Source organism: Onychomys torridus, unplaced genomic scaffold (genome assembly GCF_903995425.1).
Source record: "Onychomys torridus unplaced genomic scaffold, mOncTor1.1, whole genome shotgun sequence".
NCBI classification, from domain to species: domain Eukaryota; kingdom Metazoa; phylum Chordata; class Mammalia; order Rodentia; family Cricetidae; genus Onychomys; species Onychomys torridus.
The window spans coordinates 12,830-30,315 of record NW_023413871.1 but is presented as its reverse complement, the minus strand read 5'-3'; the positions used below and the strand labels follow the sequence as shown (position 1 = coordinate 30,315).

The 17,486-nt window shown below is 50.6% G+C and overlaps 1 protein-coding gene across 3 annotated transcripts; it reads right to left on the bottom strand.

The window, feature by feature from the left end:
* Nucleotides 1-4,606: 4,606 nt before the first annotated feature.
* Nucleotides 4,607-8,809, bottom strand: LOC118576542 (H-2 class I histocompatibility antigen, D-K alpha chain-like). Of its 3 annotated transcripts, XM_036176773.1 has the most exons (8): nt 8,698-8,809; nt 8,229-8,498; nt 7,723-7,998; nt 5,800-6,075; nt 5,557-5,673; nt 5,347-5,379; nt 5,163-5,210; nt 4,607-5,023 (listed from the first exon to the last, which is right to left on the bottom strand). In XM_036176773.1, the coding sequence occupies exons 1-8, from the start codon at nt 8,768-8,770 to the stop codon at nt 5,019-5,021; spliced, it is 1,098 nt and encodes a 365-aa protein (XP_036032666.1). In that variant the 5' UTR covers nt 8,771-8,809; the 3' UTR covers nt 4,607-5,018. The 3 variants fall into 3 exon arrangements, with proteins under 3 accessions (XP_036032666.1, XP_036032667.1, XP_036032665.1); XM_036176774.1 differs by lacking the exon at nt 5,163-5,210; XM_036176772.1 differs by lacking the exon at nt 4,607-5,023 and having other exon boundaries at nt 5,030-5,210.
* Between the last annotated feature and the right edge of the window lie 8,677 nt (nt 8,810-17,486).

The following is a 17,486-nucleotide window of genomic DNA, read 5'->3' as shown; positions in this document are numbered from 1 at the left end:
GCAGCTGGGCGAGTGGACATGCACGCTGGGTGGGCACTCAGTGGTTATCCCCTGAAACACCCACGATCCTGTGAGTGACCAGTGAGCTCAGGGTTCGCGAGCTGACTCTGGATGGATGTTTTCCTGGGTCTGCTGTCACTGTCTCCATCTGGGGTGGAGGAAATCCACTCCTCAAGCAGGGGACACAGCTGTGTCCATTGTGATCAGCCCATAGAGTCTGTTCCAGATGTGAGATCTAAGTCCTGTTTCTAAGACACACTGGGGAGTGATACAGAGTTGCTGGTCTCCTGGAGCAAGCTGTGTTGGGAAGATGCCTGTGACACAGTGTAAGTGAATAACAAGGACAGGTGTGTCAGGAGGTGGAGGGCAGAAGGGAAGGTGCACATCCTAACTACTGAGTCTTCTCACCTGCCCAGTCTGTATGCCACCACCCTAGTTCTGGAGGTGTTGAGAAATCAACCCATGGCCTGGGGTGTACAAGGTGGGAATTCTATTCATTGAACCACATTCCCAATGTCTGGGTGGGGGGGATCTCAACGGACAAGGTTTGTGGTTATTTCAAAGGCTAGTACTAAAGCTTTGGGATAAAGACGTAATCAGAGACCACAAATTAAAACATAGACATGGGAGAGTATAAGAAGTTCTTTGTCCACACACCCAGTTGAGCTGGGACCTTCCAGGAGAGCCAGGCCATCTGGAATGTTCTGTGTGTGCACAAAGTGCGGATAGATGGGGACTCCTTCTCTTTGATCCGTGTGTACATGGCTCTGACTCTGTGACCTGAGAACCCAGAGCGTCTCCTGTTCAAACCCTCTCTGCTCAGGGGTGTTTGTGGCACAGGCCCTGGGTGAGCCCTGGCCTGCAGAGAAAAGACCACAGAAAAGTCAGTATATAAAATGAAGATGGTGTCACTTCTAAGGACAATTATGGAGCTGGAGAGATTGCTCGGGTAAAGGACGTCCCTGCTCCTTCAGAGACCTAGGTTAGGTTCCCAGTTCACACCCACCTGGAACTCTAACCCGCCACCCCCAAGGGATACCCTGCCCACTTCTGGTTTCCTGGGACACTGTTTTACATGGTGCAGGGACACACATGCTGTCAAAACACCCAGACACCAGAAATAAGTATTTTTAAAAACACACGGACACCAGAAATAAATATTTTTTAAAAGAAAGAAAAATAGGGGCAGGAGAGATGGCTCAGAGGTTAAGAGCACTGACTGCTCTTCCAGAGGTCCTGAGTTCAATTCCCAGCAACCACATGGTGGATCACAACCATCTATAATGAGATCTGTGCCCTCTTCTGGCCTGAAGGCATACATGCTGTATACATAATAAATAAATAAATCTTTAAAAAGAAAGGAAGGAAGGAAGGAAGGAAGGAAGGAAGGAAGGAAGGAAGGAAGGAGAGAAAAATGGAGGGAAATGAGAGTTCTCTAAAGAAAGACCCCCTAACAGCATTCGGGGTTGTTACTGCAGGAGGGGTCACCTCCAAGTCCCTCCTACACGACTGCTGTGTTCCCTGCACTAGATGTACACACTGGTCTGAGGGATTCATCCAGGGAAGGGGAAATTGACATAACTCCCCCTGCAGAGTGGCCCCAGATGCTACCGACCTGTGAAGCCTGTGAGTTCATTTCTGTTGTTTGTTTTTTCTTGTTGTAGCCCTAGTTGGCCTTGAATTCTTGATCCTTCTGTCTCATCTCAGCATGCCAAATGTCGGGATCGGGTGTGGTGTGTGTGTGTGTGTGTGTGTGTGTGTGTGTGTGTGTGTGTGTGTGTGTGTGTGTGACCACAACTGACATTGAGTAACAATAATCGGGGGAAGGAGCTTGAGGTGTGATCGGCCTCAGAAGTTCAGTTTCAGCCCGGAGATCACAAGGACTCATACAAACCGCAAAACAGAGGATTCTGGCTGAAGGGAAGATCCCCTCTGCTTCTGGATGCAGGGGCATAGGCGACACCTCCCTGCCTCCCAGCAGTCAAGCTCACAGTGGCTCCAGTGGAGCAGGGACCCTGACCAGCTCCCATCCTGGTCCTGCTGCCCCCTGCGGCCATTTCCGCATCGCGCCTTCCCAGGGTCCCGGACCCGCCAGGGCAAATGTTTCAATGTCCCACTCAGCCTGCTGCATTGCAGAGCCTCCCAGCCTGTCCCTCTGCACAGCCCCTCACACCACAGCTTACCTTCTTTCTCTTTAGCCTTGTTGACGTTGCCCGGGAATCTAACCCAGCTTCCGCATTTGAGCGCCCCTAACTGAACCACAACCTCAGCCCTCTAACTGAGTTTGATATAACTCACCCAAAGAAAGGGTCCCCGGTTCTTGGGAACACCTTTTACCCCACCACCAGGGAGACAAGGCAGGCAGATCACCTGAGTTCCTATTCACATAGCAAGTTCCAGCAACCAGGCTATAAGGGTGAGACCAGAACCACAGATCCCCAAGACTGAACCTGGAGAGGCTGGAGAAGTGGATAAGGTGGGCAAAAGAAGTGTCCACATGAAGGATTCCATGCGGCCGAGTCGGGGTGTAGACTTTGTCTCCCCCCGTGCCCCCGCACCATCACCCATACTGCCTAAACGTTCGGGTAACCTCAAAGAACTAGAAGCACGAGAGAGACTGTAAACGCTAAATATGAGCGAACCAGGGCAAGTCCATTAATGAAACACGAACTCCCGCCCACAAGACAGTTGACCCAATCAAGAGCGGCTCTCAAGAGTTCTTCCTATCTTCCCCCTCCTCTGGGCTTTCACACTCCAACCCTCTAGTGGCACCTTCTTCTCAAGGACCTGAACTATGGGGGAGAACGACGGCTTTCTTCACCGAAAAGATCCCCATTGTCTAAGTGAATCTATGACTCGCATCTGCCCTGCCAGGCTTCCTGCCACCTGAAACGACATTCCCCCACCCTTTCGCTTTTTTTTTTTTTTTTGTTTTGGGAATTTTTTCAAAGATATTTATTTAGTCTCATGTACTATGGTGTCTAGCGCACACACACATTCATGATCACTGCAGTCCCCTGCACAGCTTCCCAGCAGCCCACTCAGCAGTCTCCTCTCCCTCAGGAGCTGCAGCTGGTTTAACCCTGAGAGGGAGCGCTACATCGTGTCAGCTCCTGAACCTGTAGCTTCTTGTGTTTCCTGAGCCTCATCAGCTGGTCCTGGCTCCAGCAGGGATGTTTCAGTCTAGAGGAAAATTCACACACTCACCTCCCTCTTCTACAGAAGCTCCCTTGATTAACACAACCTCAGGCCAAATGCTGGTGTGTGGAGTGCAGCACCAGGTCCCCTCACACTGAGGTCAGGGTCACCTGAGCTTTCCCTCAGCAAATTCCCTCCCTCCCTCTCCACCTGTCTTTCTGTCTTTGATCCATGATCCTAGTATATATTTTTATTCATTCATCAAACATTCTTGGGTGAATGTCTGCTGGATCCCAGGCACTGAAGTCATCATCCCTCACAAGACACAGATGGCAGCATCGGGACAGAGATTGTCACCTTCTTGGGCTTCAAACATCTCAGCTAAACTCCTGGAGCTCCTGACTCGAGGTCTCAAAGCTAGAAGAGAAAACTGCAGGGTCCGGATGAAAACCAGAGCAGGGATGAAGGAATTTCATCTCTGGTGTTCCCACAATCTATTTTTTAAAGGTTCATTAATTTTATGTCTATGAGTGTCTCTTGCCTGTATGTTTTTGTACCATGTGCCTATCTGGTGAGCACAGGAGTACTGGAAGTGAGTGTGGAGGGTGTGAATCACGGTGTGGGTGCTGGGGTTTGAACCCGGGTCCTCTGCAAGAGCAGCAAGTGCTGTCAACCCCTGAGCCATTTCTGCAGTCCCTGGACCACTTTTTTTTTCCAGGGCTGAGGACCGAACCCAGGGCCTTGCGCTTGCTAGGCAAGGGCTCTACCACTAAGCTAAATCCCCAACCCCTGGACCATTTCTTTTAAATACAATAAAATCTCCAGCAAACTCAGCCTGTAAATCCCTGAGTCACCACTGGAGGCAGCAGGAGGATTCCCAGAGCCAGGGAGGGAGAGGGGACCTTGGGCATACACAGATCCAACAGGACAGATCTGAGATGAGACCCTGTGGATCCCTCTTCTCTGCCCATCCTACAACCCGAGTTAGAGTCTGAAAGATGGAAAGAAGGAGAGAACCTCCAGGGAGGGGCCTGGAAGGAGGCAGGAGCTCAGGTGACTGAAGTTCATGTTCTCAGCCCACAGTCAAGTGAGTACAGTGGCTTAGTTGGGCCTTGGGGGGACAAGGATGGACAAACACCTCTTAATGCTGTCACTCAGGGACCCCAAAAGGGGATGAGACAGGCACCACTCACAGGAACAAGAACAGGTCTAGTCACAGCAGTCCTGGCTGTTCACAATCCTGGAGACAGGACAAGGCTCTGTCATCCCAGTGTCCCTGTGATCACAGACTCTCAGCATGTGGTTCAAGTGATGAAGAGAACAGACCAGGAGGTGACAGAACTGAGGAGTGACCATGTCACAGCCAGCAATGGACTGAGCTCCACCTGGGCACAGCCCTGTTCACACTCAGCTCCCACAGTCTCATCTTGTCCACCAGATACACACAGCACAAAGAACACAGATTCTAGAAGTTTCTTCATGATGCCATTTATTTACACCACAAACTCTAAGTATTTCAATCATTTAATTTACCCGCCAATCAACCTGTCAGATCAAGGACGTGAACAATCAAGTTGACATTTAGATTCTTATTTTCAGTGGGGAGTCAGGGGCTGCAGCTCAGGGCAGCATGGAGGTGACAGGATGCAGATGTCCCCTCCTGTCTGCTGGACAAGGAAGGTTGGCTGTGGAAGGGAATATAACAGTGCAGGGACAGGGTGCTGGTGTGCAGGGGTGGCTGGGCTCCCAGGTCTTCACATGGAGCCCGTAGGGTCACAGGGAACATCAGAATTGTTGCTGAGAGTGAACTGAGGGGCTCAGGACCACACAAGAGAGACCTGAGCACATCTCTGTCATTCTGTCAGGCCGGGCAGCTGTCTTCATGCTACAAACAAGAGTCATGAACAATCACTGTGAAGATAACATCCCAACAACCCACTACTCACTCAGAGGGGATTCTGGGAGTCCCTGAACCCCAATCATGTCCACTTGGCCCCTCCCCAATTCATAACCCAGAGTGTCACCTTTACAGTCTGGGAGAGACACATCAGAGCTCTGGGCACTGTCCCTGCCTGGGGTAAAATTACATATAGTCACAGGAGGGTGAAAACATGGCCTCTAGAAGATTTCACTGTGGGAGTATTATGGGTTGGCATACTCCAGCTTCACCCCCTGGGCTTCAGGGACAATCCCGCTCCCCACACTTACCTGTAGCTGGAGTATAGATCCCTCCCTTTCCACCTGTGAGAAGAAAAGCTGTGAGAGACCAGAGAAGATCCTGACCCTAGGAAGGTTCCAGAACTGACAGCAGACCCAGGTCAGAGACAGGAGCAATGAGGGCTGTGGATGTTCCCCTTAATGAGGCAGAGCACACTTCTGAAAGGGGCTGAGAGAGAACCAGCCCCTGTCCTTTCCTACCTGTGATTCTCCTCCTCCTCCTCACAACAGCCACCACAGCTCCAATGATGGCCGCAGCTCCAAGGAGACCCAGGACAGCAATGATTGTCACGATGGGGACAGTGGACTGAGGCGGCTCTGGAAGGGAAGGACAGGAGGGGAAGGTGAGGGTCATGACCCCAGCTCTCAGCCCTGACCCTGCTCAGGGTCTGCAGAAGCCTCCAGCTTCCCCTGACCCCAGCTCTGCACCCACACCCTCCTTACCCCATCTCAGGGTGAGGGGTTGTGTCAGCCCCTCATGGTCCACATGGCATGTGTATTTCTGCTCCTCCCCTGAAGGCACCACCACAGCTGCCCACGTCTGGAAGGTTCCATCCCCAGAAGGTCTGGTCTCCACCAGCTCCATGTCCTGAATCAGATCCTCCCCATCCCTCTGCCAGGTCACAGAGATCTCAGCAGGGTAGAAGCCCAGGGCCCAGCACCTCAGGGTGCCATCTCCTGTCAGTATGGGGTGATGGGTCACATGTGCCTTTGGGGGATCTGTGTGGAAGATTTAAGAAATCCCACATTTAACAAGATAAACTGAAATCTGCAAAGACAAAATTAAACCAATGATGACACTAAACTGTGTCTGTTTGGACAATTCTGTCATCACACTAGTGACCTCAGGTAGAGCTGGCCCCCTCATCACAGAACTGCACATTTTCCTGGGGGGACTCAGTAGCTGAGAGAGAATCCACATGAGCCAGCAGGTCAACAGGGCCTTCCTCATGTGATGTTCTATAGCATAAGGTAGGTGGTAAAAGATGAGAAGGAATGGAAAATAATGAATATGTTATTAATTCATATAAAAATAAGAAATCAGGTACAAGAGCTACATGAAGGATGTTACCAATTACTGCTGTCAACATTGAGGCACAACCACTGAGGCCATCTTGCTGACCAGCTCTGTCTGTCCAAGTGAACAGCCTTCACCTAAGTGTGCAGCACACATGTGGTGAACCTCTGACACTCTGCCAGAGAAAATGACTCCCCAAGCCCTGCCTCTGGGGGACAAGATACAAGGTGTTGTCACCAGGACCCCTGGAAGTGTGCTGTGGAGCCCAGTGCAGCACTCACTGGGACACAGCTGTGCTCACAGCGGTGTGTGGATCGTCCCTGTCACTCCTGTCCTGGAGCTGCAGAAGACCCGTCTCTGAGGAAGTTCAATTCCTAATCCACTGGGGAACACTGTGACTTGTTGGGTCAGAGGGAGAGCAGGAGGGCTCTGGATGTTAATATGACAGGAAATAGTCTAAGCTCACAGGAACCTTTCTGGTTTAAAGGAAACCCTGAAGTGTCTAATTATCCACGTTAGCAGTTCCCCCTGGCTCCTGTGGAGACTGATACAGATAACATGAGGGGAGAGAGAGAAGCAAGATCACCCCAGTGAGGGGAAAAACCTGACTGAAAGCAAAAGGAAAACTTCAAAAAAACAAAAACAAAAACCAAGAAAGAAAGAAAAGAGCTGGGAGGTGGTGGCCCACGACTTTAATCCCAGCTCTCAGGAGGCAGAGCAGGGTGGATCATCGTGAGTTTGAGGCCAGCCTGGTCTACAGAGTGAGTTCCAGGAAAGGCACAAAGCAAGATAAACCATGTCTAGAAAAACAAAACAAAACAAAAAAACAAACAAACAAACAAAACAAACAAACAAAAACCTAAACGAAAGAACGAAAGAAAGAAAATACACATACACACACACACACACACACACACACACACACACACACACACAATTTAGTATTTGTCCAGGGTACTCCATAAGTGCTCATGTGACCATTCTGTGAATAGACGAATTGGGGTGCAGAAGGGATGACCTCACCCACAGGAACCTGGGAGAATGTATCTTTGCAAAGCTCTAGAAACTGGGTGAACCAGCCCAGGGCGTCCATGTCTCCCATCAGGTAAAGGAGACTCCCTGTCCTGCTGTGTAAGGCTGACACACTCAGACGACAGGACTCAGTGTCCACAGACCCTGGTGTGGGCAGAGACCCTGGCCTGGGAGCGGCCATGGCAGACAGAGGCAGCAGGAGACCCAGGGACACCATCTGCCCTGAGGCAGGGGCATGACCCCAGCTGAGGGCTTTCTTCTTCCTCAGGACTGAGCCCAGCCCGAGGCAGAGGGAGGAGCTGCCCGCGGCCCTGCACCTGTGCGCTGCAGCGTGTCCTTCCCGATCTCCAGGTATCTGCGCAGCCACTCCACGCACGTGCCCTCCAGGTAGGCCCTGTCTCCCTCTGCAGCACCAGCCTGCTCCCACTTGCGCCGGGTGATCTGCGCCGCCGTGTCCGCCGCCGTCCACGTCGTCAGGTCGGCGTTCAGGGCGATGTAATCGCGGCCGTCGTAGGCGTACTGTTCGTACCCGCGGAGGAGGCGCCCGTCCGACCCCATGTCACAGCCGGACATCCGCTGGAAGGTGTGAGAGCCTGCGGGGACTCCGCGGTCAGCCCCGCCCACTCCATCAGCCCCGCCCACCCGCCGCGGCCCCGCCCACCCACCCCGCGGCCCCGCCCACCCGCGGACTCCTCTAAACCGAAAGGGAAACCGAGTCCCGGTCCCCGACTCTCCTCCCAAACCGCGGACCCGGGACCCGGGGCGACTCCGGCCCGGACGTAGGGACGTGGAGGGGTCGTGACCTCCCCCCGCGGTCACTCACCGCCCTCGCTCTGGTTGTAGTAGCCGAGCAGGGTCCTCAGGTTCACTCGGAAATTCTGCTCGTGGCCCTTGGCGGTCCGTGTCTCCTCCTCCCAGTACTCCGGCCCCTCCTGCTCCACCCATGGCGCCCGCGGCTCCATCCTCGGAGTCTCCGCGTCGCTGTCGAAGCGCACGAACTGCGTGTCGTCCACGTAGCCGACGGTGATGAACCGGGGCTCCCCGCGGCCGGGCCGGGACGCGATGGTCTCGTAATACCGCAGCGAGTGCGAGCCTGGGGGCGGCGCGCGGTGAGACCCCGACCCTCCTCCGGGACCCGGGCGGGTGCGGGGCCGGGACGGGAGCGGGGCGCGGGGCTCGGGACGCGGGTGGAGACGGGCGGGAGGGTCTGGCCGGGCGACGCGGGGCCGCGGCTTTCCCGGGGCCGCCCCCGCCCTCCCCGCAGGGTCGTGTCCCTCCCACCCCGCACTCACCCGCGCGGGTCCGGGTCGGGGCCAGGGCGGCCGCCAGCAGCAGGAGCAGCGTGCGCGGGGCCATCGCCCCCATCTCGGATCTGGGGCGTCTGAGTTCCGCGTTAACTTTATAACCCGTGACCGCGGCGACGCTGATTGGTTCTCCGCGATCTCGGCACCCAATGGGGATGAGAACAGGAACTTGTCATCAGTGTCCGGGCAGAAGGACCCGACACAGGTCAGGAGCTGGAGAAGTGAAACTGGGGACCTGGGGATCCCCAGCCCTGGGCTCCCACCCCAGACCTCACCGCCTGGGGACTGAGACTTTGCTGGACCCTGTGCTGCGGGACGGAGCGATGTTTGTCATGGTGTCTCTGAGCCGCCTAAGGACAACTGTCTCCTCGGTTAGTCAGGATGAAACCTAAGAGTGTGGAGCTTCCAGGGAAAATACACAGAGCACTTAAAATGTTCACGGAGACAGGTGTGTTGGAGTCCTGGTGGCAGTGTGGGGCTGAGTTTATACAGCTCTGGTCAAGCACTTTTGAAACCGTGTTATATGTGACTCTCTGTTCCTACTCATTTCTGCTTTCACTTTCTACTTCTGTTATGTGTGGCTGGGCTTTGAAGACATCAACTCAAAATCCACAGGGGAAAAAAAAGATTTATAAACAATTTTTCTCCACACTACTGAACAGGGATGAAATCTAGAGTCCCCAGTGTGTACCTCTGCCATGAGAATCTCCTCTGCCCAGTGTCCACCCTGCCCAGGCCTGAGGAACTCAGGAGTCAACTGTTATCAGACTCAGGGTCCCCCAGGCCTGTGACATTCATCTCCCTCATCTCATCAGCTCCTAAAGTGTGAGTGAAGGTGGTAGCTCGTCTTTCTCTGTCCCGCCAGCCTGCTCCCAAATCAGACACGGAGACTTATTAATTATGAAAGCTCAATCAACAGCTTAGGCTTGTTTTTAATTAGTTCTTATACGTTAAATTTACCCATACATTTTAATCTACATTCTTTTTCCTGGCTTGGTTATGAAGCCCATGCTGCTTGCTCTTCCTCCCTGGAGGCTCCTACATGTCATGCTTCTTCAGAGTCTGCTGATGACTCTGCCCTTCTTCTTCCCAGAGTACCCTGTGCCTGGAAATCCTGCCTCACTTTTGGCTGTTCAGCTTCTTATTAGACCAGTCAGAGTGATACTTCTTCATAGAGTACAAAAAGATTACTCCACAACATTATCCCCTTTTTGCCTAAATTAAAAGGAAACGTTTTAACTCTAAGAAAGCAAAATTAGATTGTTGTTTGTCGGGTACTGTCTGGACACCCCTCAGGCCCTGGTTCCAATGTGGACCTGGTGCTACTGGCTTAATTTCCCATCAGCTTCCTTCTGTGGACTTCAGATCCGTCTCCTCACACTTGACATTGATGTTCACACCGGCACAGCAGCCTGCACCATCCCAGTCCCCAGCAGTGGGCTTCGGATCAATCACTGTGTCACTCCAGAGTCACCACATACAAGATGCAACATGCTCTCCCACATGCATGGATTCAGAGGGTCCTGTGTGGAATTCCCATGGGGCAACCGTGACCTTCTCATCAGTCATGTCTTCTTGACTCTAGCTGCCAAGAAACTCAGTCTGCCTCAGCCTCTGATCCCAGAGCACAGTAATGCTGACCTAGGAGCCAGGGAAGCCATGGACAGGACAGAACACTGAGCCTGTCTTTTCATGACCTTGAGTTCACACTGTCTTCTGGAAAGGGCTGCTGTTTGCCCTCCATGTTCATTACCTTTGTACAGAGTACACGTGTGCCTCACATGGACCTCAGAGGCTCCTGGCTGAACTTGAAAACCTCACAGAACACCAGCCTGTTGGGGTCCTTGCAGACGGGATCCTAAAATGTGGTGTGGCAGAGGTGACACACATCCACTGTTGTCCCCTCAGACTGAAAAGTGCTGAGCTCTGGGACTCTCTTCTCCACCCTCACTGTCCATCATGCTGAACTGCACAGTCCTGCTCCAGTTCCATCAGTCAGGATACACGTGGCTTCCACTCTCTCACCCTGAGGAAGGGACCCGTCCATGTGCTCCATGTCTTCACTCAAGTGGGAGCTTGCCGAGGTGACCCTGGTGTCAGGCAGTGGGGGAGAGTGAGATGAGAGGGTAGAATGCATATCTGGAGCCCGTGAAGGTCAGGGAGGTGTCAGATCCTCTGGAACAAGAGTTGTTGGTGATTGTGAACTATGTCAGTGCTGAGAGCTGAACCCAGATCCTTTACAAGAGCAAACTTGCTCTGAACCACTCAGCCAACTCTCCAGCCCTTGCAAATTAATTTTTAAATAATTATTTAATTGTGTGTTATCAAAAAGGATATTTTGTCTGAGAAATAACTATTTTCTAAAATAAAACAACAGAGTCAGAAGAATGGGTCTTTTTACACTTTATATTTTTTCACATCCTCTTTTTGTCCATTTTGTTAGAAGGTCACTGGAGTTTCCTGCCTCATTTTGTATTCAATCATCATTTTGGTTGAAGCGTATGGGGAGAACAATCCAACTTTTCAGCTACACAAAAGAGCTGTTATGTTTAATGTCTTTACATAGCCATGGACGCTCAGTGTGATACAACAATAAAATAACACTTTTAAGCTTTTTTTTGTAAAAGATCTATTTTTTATGCTTGTGAGTGTTCTCCCTGCATGTAGGTATGTACAACACATGGTTCCTGGTGCCCCAGGTCAGAAGAGGGATTCTGATCCACTTGAGCTATACAGGTGGTTGTGAGCTGCCTTGTGGGTGCTGGTCCAGGGCAAGAGAGGGATGGGGTTGAGCTGAAGAGAGAGTGGTGTCTCCAGGGAGCAGACCGAGGTCTGTGTGCACCTCTGTCTTCCTTAGATTTTCTATTGCTGTGATAAGCACAATGACCAAAATCAGCTTGGTAGAGAAAGGGTTTATTTCAGCTCACACTTCCACATCACCATACATCATCTAAGGAATTCAGGACAGAACCTTTGAGGCAGGGTCCTGGGGAAACACTGCTCATTGTCTTGTTTCTTAATCCCTAGTCTGCTCTCAACATTATCTTCTACCTTCCCACAACACAGTGTTAAGCTTTGAATGCTCAATGAATTTTCTGCCCCAAAGTTCTAAAGTCCTTCCACAATCCTCCCCACACGTGGTCAGTTATGTCTCAGCCACGCCCCACCACCTAGTGCCTACTTCTGTCTTAGTTAATGTTTGCATTGTGTGATAAAACACCGTGACTAGAAGCAAATTGGGGAAGAACTGATTTATTTCTTCTTACCTTTCCAGGTATCAGTTCATCACCTAGAGAAGTCAGCAAGAACTCAAGCAGGGCAGGAACCCAGAGGTATGAACTGAAGCAGAGGCCATGGAGGAACACTGGCCTGGTCCCCATGACTTGCTCAGACTACTTTCTGATACAGCCCAGAACCACCTGCCTAAGGATGGTACCACCCACAGTGGGCCGGACATCTCATATCAATCACTAATCAAGAAAATGCCCTAGTGACTTGTGTGGTGATATTGTTTTACTCATTAACAAATACAATTTGCCTGAAGATCAGAGGACAAAGCCAGCCACTAGATTAAACATAGATGCCAGGCAGTGGTGGCACACACCTTTAATCCCAGCACTTGAGATCTCACGCCTTTGCTCCTAGTTTGGGAGGCACACACACCATTAATCCCAGCGGTAGGAAGGTTGAGACAGGAAGTGATATGGCTGGGTGGAGAAAGGCATGAAAGGCCTGAGGAGACAGGAACTCAAGCTTTCAGCTGAGGACTCAGAGGCATTCAGTCTGAGGATTCATGGAGACAGGATCACCTGAGGAGTTGGTGAGGTGAGAAGTGGCTGTGACTGTTCCTTTGGCTCTCTGATCTTCCAGTATTTACCCCAATCTCTCTCTGGGATTTTATTAAGACCAATTAGGGTGGGTTGTGGTGGCACACGCCTTTAATCCCAGCACTTGGGAGGCAGAGGCAGGCGGATCTCTGTGAGTTCAAGGCCAGCCTGGGCTACAGAGCGAGATCCGGGACAGGTACCAAAACTACACAGAGAAACCCTGTCTCAAAAAAACAAAAAAAAAAAAGATCAGTTAGGATTTGTGCAACATACTTGGCTTAAACCAACATGAATAAAGGGATTTTCTCAATTCAGATTTCTCTTCTCAAATTTGTCTAGGTTTGTGTCAAGTTGATAAACACCAAACATCACACCTCCCAATGCAGGGTCAGTGAGACTTAGAACTGCAGGAGGGAGGATATATATGAGCCCCACCCCCAACCCCACCAGGTGGAGCAACAGTGATTAACCCTCTTGGGGGAGGCCCCACTGTTAGGATGGCTGGGCTACAGAGAAGGAGACACACTGGGTTCCAATTCCATTCCTGTCCCTCACTCCTAGGACCTTTCTCTCCCCTCTTTTGGGTGACATTGGTGATATAATCACAGGAGACTGATAAAGTCAGGAAAATTGAGGAGAGGAGAGAAATGTGGACATTTCTTCCCTCAGAACAGGTAAATCTGATTTTAGAGGGACGGAGGAGAGATAGATAGGTACATAGATAGGTAGATAATAGATAGATAGATAGATAGATAGATAGATAGACAGACAGATAGATAGATAGGCAGATAGATAGACAGATAGATAGATAAATGATGGACAGATGGACCGATGGAGGGACACACAGAGAACTGAGAGGAATCAGGAGCATTCTTCCTTTCTTTGGACATTCATGATTTTCCTTCTTGCCCAGAGTGCATAAGCTTCAGGTCCTGCACAAAGAGACACCAGTGGCATGCACAGCTGGGGCAGCATTCCTAGTTGTCCTTGTGGTGCTGTTCTGTTCTGAAGAGTTGGAGCAGAGCCAAAGAGTGACATCGGGGAGGACACGGATTGGGCCTTGGGTCTGGTCTTAATGAGCATTAGAGTCCATCCCACTTCAAGGTGAGGTGGCTTCTGTATGGAAGGGGATGTAGAAGACAGAGAATAAGCCATGACAAGATGTGTCTTAGTCAGTGTTCTGTTGCTGTGATGAGACACCATGATCAAGACAACTCTTATAAAAGAAAGCATGTAAATGGAGGCTTCCTTTCCAGTTCTAGAGGTTTAGTCCATTCTCATCATGTCAGGGAGCAGATGGCAAGCAGACAGTCATGTGGTGCTAGAACAGTAGTTGAGAGCTACCTTGTAGTGGGTAGCCATCCCAGCCTTGGCCTCGAAGTTCCAACCCCCATTGAGGCTTTGGAAATGGTCACACCCACAAGGCAGGGCTGAGGGAGGACCCTGAAGACCCAGGATGGAGAGGAGAGGCTTCTCTTGGTTCCAGGATCCTAGACACTGGAGGTAGACTGAGCAGAGTTCTCCAGAGAACACCACCGGACTGCGCCATACCTTTCCCAGACCCTGTTACCTATCCCTTCATTTGTAAGTTACCCCACAAACTAAACCTCCCTTTTAACTACGTGGAGTGACCTTAATAATTTCACCAATATTACCTCCTTTTTTGTTTGTGTGTTTGTTTGTTTTTGCAACTTTTTTTCTAATGTTTGCTTTGAGATGAGGTCTGACTAAACTTTACAGGCTGGTCTTGGATTCACTCTGTAGCTCAGACAGACTTGAACTTGCCTCAGCTTCTCAAATAGAATGGAAAACCTGGCAGCAGACAGCCCAGGCCACAGGAGCTTGGGGCTGGGACTCTACCCCTCCTCACCCCTCAGAAGAACAGGAAGCTTAACTGCCACCATATTTCATAGAATCCATCACAGGAACCGGTGAAATCCCGCCTGGTCCCACCCCAGTGTCCTTTAGCAGCAAACACGGATGCTCGACTCTGCCTCCTCCCCTAACACTGCCTCCCCAACACTGTGTCTGTACTTCTGTCCCCACCACAGCCTGTCTTGTCCCCCCCCACACACACACACCTGCCCTCTGCCCTCTAATGACCTCTGCCCTTCACAGCCCCTGCTGGACTTGGAGCCTTCTCTTCTCTGGCTTCCTCTGAAATGTGTCCTCTGTGGGACAGCATTTCCTCTGCAGCTTCTGAAGTGAGAGTGTTTGTTTTCTCACAGGGGAGAGTCCTTTCCCTGATCCTGATTGCTGCTCCCTCACCTCTTCCTCCTTCTCCTCCATCCTCCTCCATCCAGGGATGCTGGCATCTGTCTGTCTGTCTTCTCACTGATTCCCCAGCTGGCCTCTCAACCACTTGGTGACTTTGTCCTCAATGTGACCATCCTGTGATCACACTATTGATCATCAATGGAACCACCCTGTGATCACACTCTTGATCTATCAATGGAACCACCCTGTGATCACTCTGTTGATCTATCAGTGTGACCATCCTGTGATCACACTATTGATCTGTCAATGGAACACCCTGTGATCATTCTGTTGATCTATCAATGTGACCATCCTGTGATCACACTGTTGATCTGTCAATGGAACCACCCTGTGATCACACTGTTGATCTATCAATGGAACAACCCAGTGATCACTCTGTTGATCTATCAATGGAACCACCCTGTGATCATTCTGTTGATCTATCAATGTGACCATCCTGTGATCACACTGTTGATCTGTCAATGGAACCATCCTGTGATCACACTGTTGATCTGTCAATGGAACCACCCTGTGATCACACTGTTGATCTATCAATGTGAACCACCCTGTGATCACATTGTTGATCTGTCAATGGAATGAACCATCCTGTGAGCACACTGTTGATGTAGCAGTGGAAACATCCTGCACTGTGCTCTTAGCCCTCACCCTGACCATCTTTCTTGCAGTTTGTTGATTACTTCATTGTTTTTCCCTTCTTGGTGTGTGTGTGTGTGTGTGTGTGTGTGTGTGTGTGTGTTGTTGTTGTGTGTGTGTTGTTGTTTGTTTGTTTTGCTACAGAGTCTTATGTAGCCCAGGCTGGACTTGAAATCACAATCCTTCTCCTGGTACCCCTCAGGAGCTGAGCTGATATTACAGGCCTGTGTTACGCCCTTATGAGTGGGTACTCACAGGGCATTTTGTGTTAATTCAAAGAAATCTGAGTATATCCTCCCGAGCATGTGCTGTCAGGACTGGTTGTTACTTTCTTGTTTCTCTCCTCCTTGTTCTTTGTTCTTTCTCAGGTGTGGTGACTGTGCTGTGGTTTTGAAGGAGAAGGTGCTTTGTTTTTGTTTTTTGTTTTTTTAAAAGATTTATTTATTATGTATACAGTGTTCTGTCTGCACATATCCCTGCAGGCCAGAAGAGGGCACCAGATCTCATTACAGATGGTTGTGAGCCACCATGTGGTTGCTGGGAATTGAACTCAGGGCCTTTGGAAGAACAAACAGTGCTCTTAACCTCTGAGCTATCTCTCCAGCCCAGAGAAGGTGCTTTTTTTATTTTTGGAACCGCATGCAGAATTATTTAGATGTAGAACATCTGGGTTGGGAAGAATGTGGAGGCAGGTGGTAATGGCACAGGCCTTTAATCCCAGCCCTCAGGAGGCAGAAGCAGGTGGATCTCTTGAGTTTCAGGCCAGCCTGGTCTACGTAGTCCCACACAGCCAGGTCTATATAATCAGACGCTGTCTCAGAATAACATAAAATAGCCCATCGTCTTTCCCTGTGGGATCTGGGAACAAAGTCAGGTCATTGGGGTGTGCAGCAAGCACTCTGCCTGCTCAGTTGTCTCTCTGGCCCCACAAACTCAGCCTATTTGAAGCAGGAATCCTGATCTCTCTGCTAATGCAGAGGCTCCTCAGACTGGGATCAAGGACTTCACTGAGGCTCCCTAGTAAGGCTTTACTCAAAGTCAGAAAGTCTGAGCTTGCCTTACCCAGCAGGGCAGCATAATGGGTTGATTTGGCCAGGGGCATGTTACCAAGTGTTTTGAATGGTCTACACTTGTTGGTACTTTACACCTTGACCTTGAAATGGGGAGATCTTTTGCCCCTCCCCTTGCTGATGTATAAAAAGCATGTCATGAATAAACTCTGGGCTGCTGGTTATTGACCCAGGATCCCCATGAAGCTATCCTGTGTTTCTGTTTTTCTATCTGTGCCTTTATTTCTTCCTATTATTTCTCAGTTCCTCACTTCCCCTTCAAGGGACCTGCAATAATAGGTTGGGGCTGGACCCCAACACAGCGCCCCAACACTCCACCTGCTCACACACTGCAGGGCTTCACCTGTCACAATCATGCTGTTACCTGCAGCACTGACTGAGGGACACCTGAGGGCCCGTGTCACTGGGATCAGCCTGAGACCCAGACATGTGCTCTGGTGATTGTCCGTGCTCAGGCCCCTGGGAGGCTCCTGTGATCTCTTGTGCTGTGTCCTGGTAGTGAAACGCCACAGCCAGAGTCTTAGGAGGGCTGGGTGCAGGGGGCCAGCTTTAGTGCAGGTGACAGGAAATGCAAGTTAGTAATTGTCAAATATCACCTCTCAGATGGGGACAGTGGCTCAGGAGACTCTGGCTCTTCTTCCCCTTCTTCCCCAGGATTCCCCAAGCGTCACCTAATGTTTAGCTGTGAGTCTCTGCATCTGTTTCCATCAGTTTCTAGATGAAGTCTCTCTGATGATTATACAAGGCTCCAGTCTACATAGCAGAAATCATTAGGAATCATTTCATTGACTTTTATTTAAAAATTGCCTGTTGTGTTTGGTTATATCCTGGGTCTCTAGGCTATCCAGCTTCTGGTTTCTGGCCTTTCAGGTAGTTTCAGGGGCTGGCTTCGTCTCATGGCATGCATCTCAAGCTGGACCAGTCTCTGCCTGTATGTTATGGTTTTGTACCTTGGTCTTCTTGTGGGACT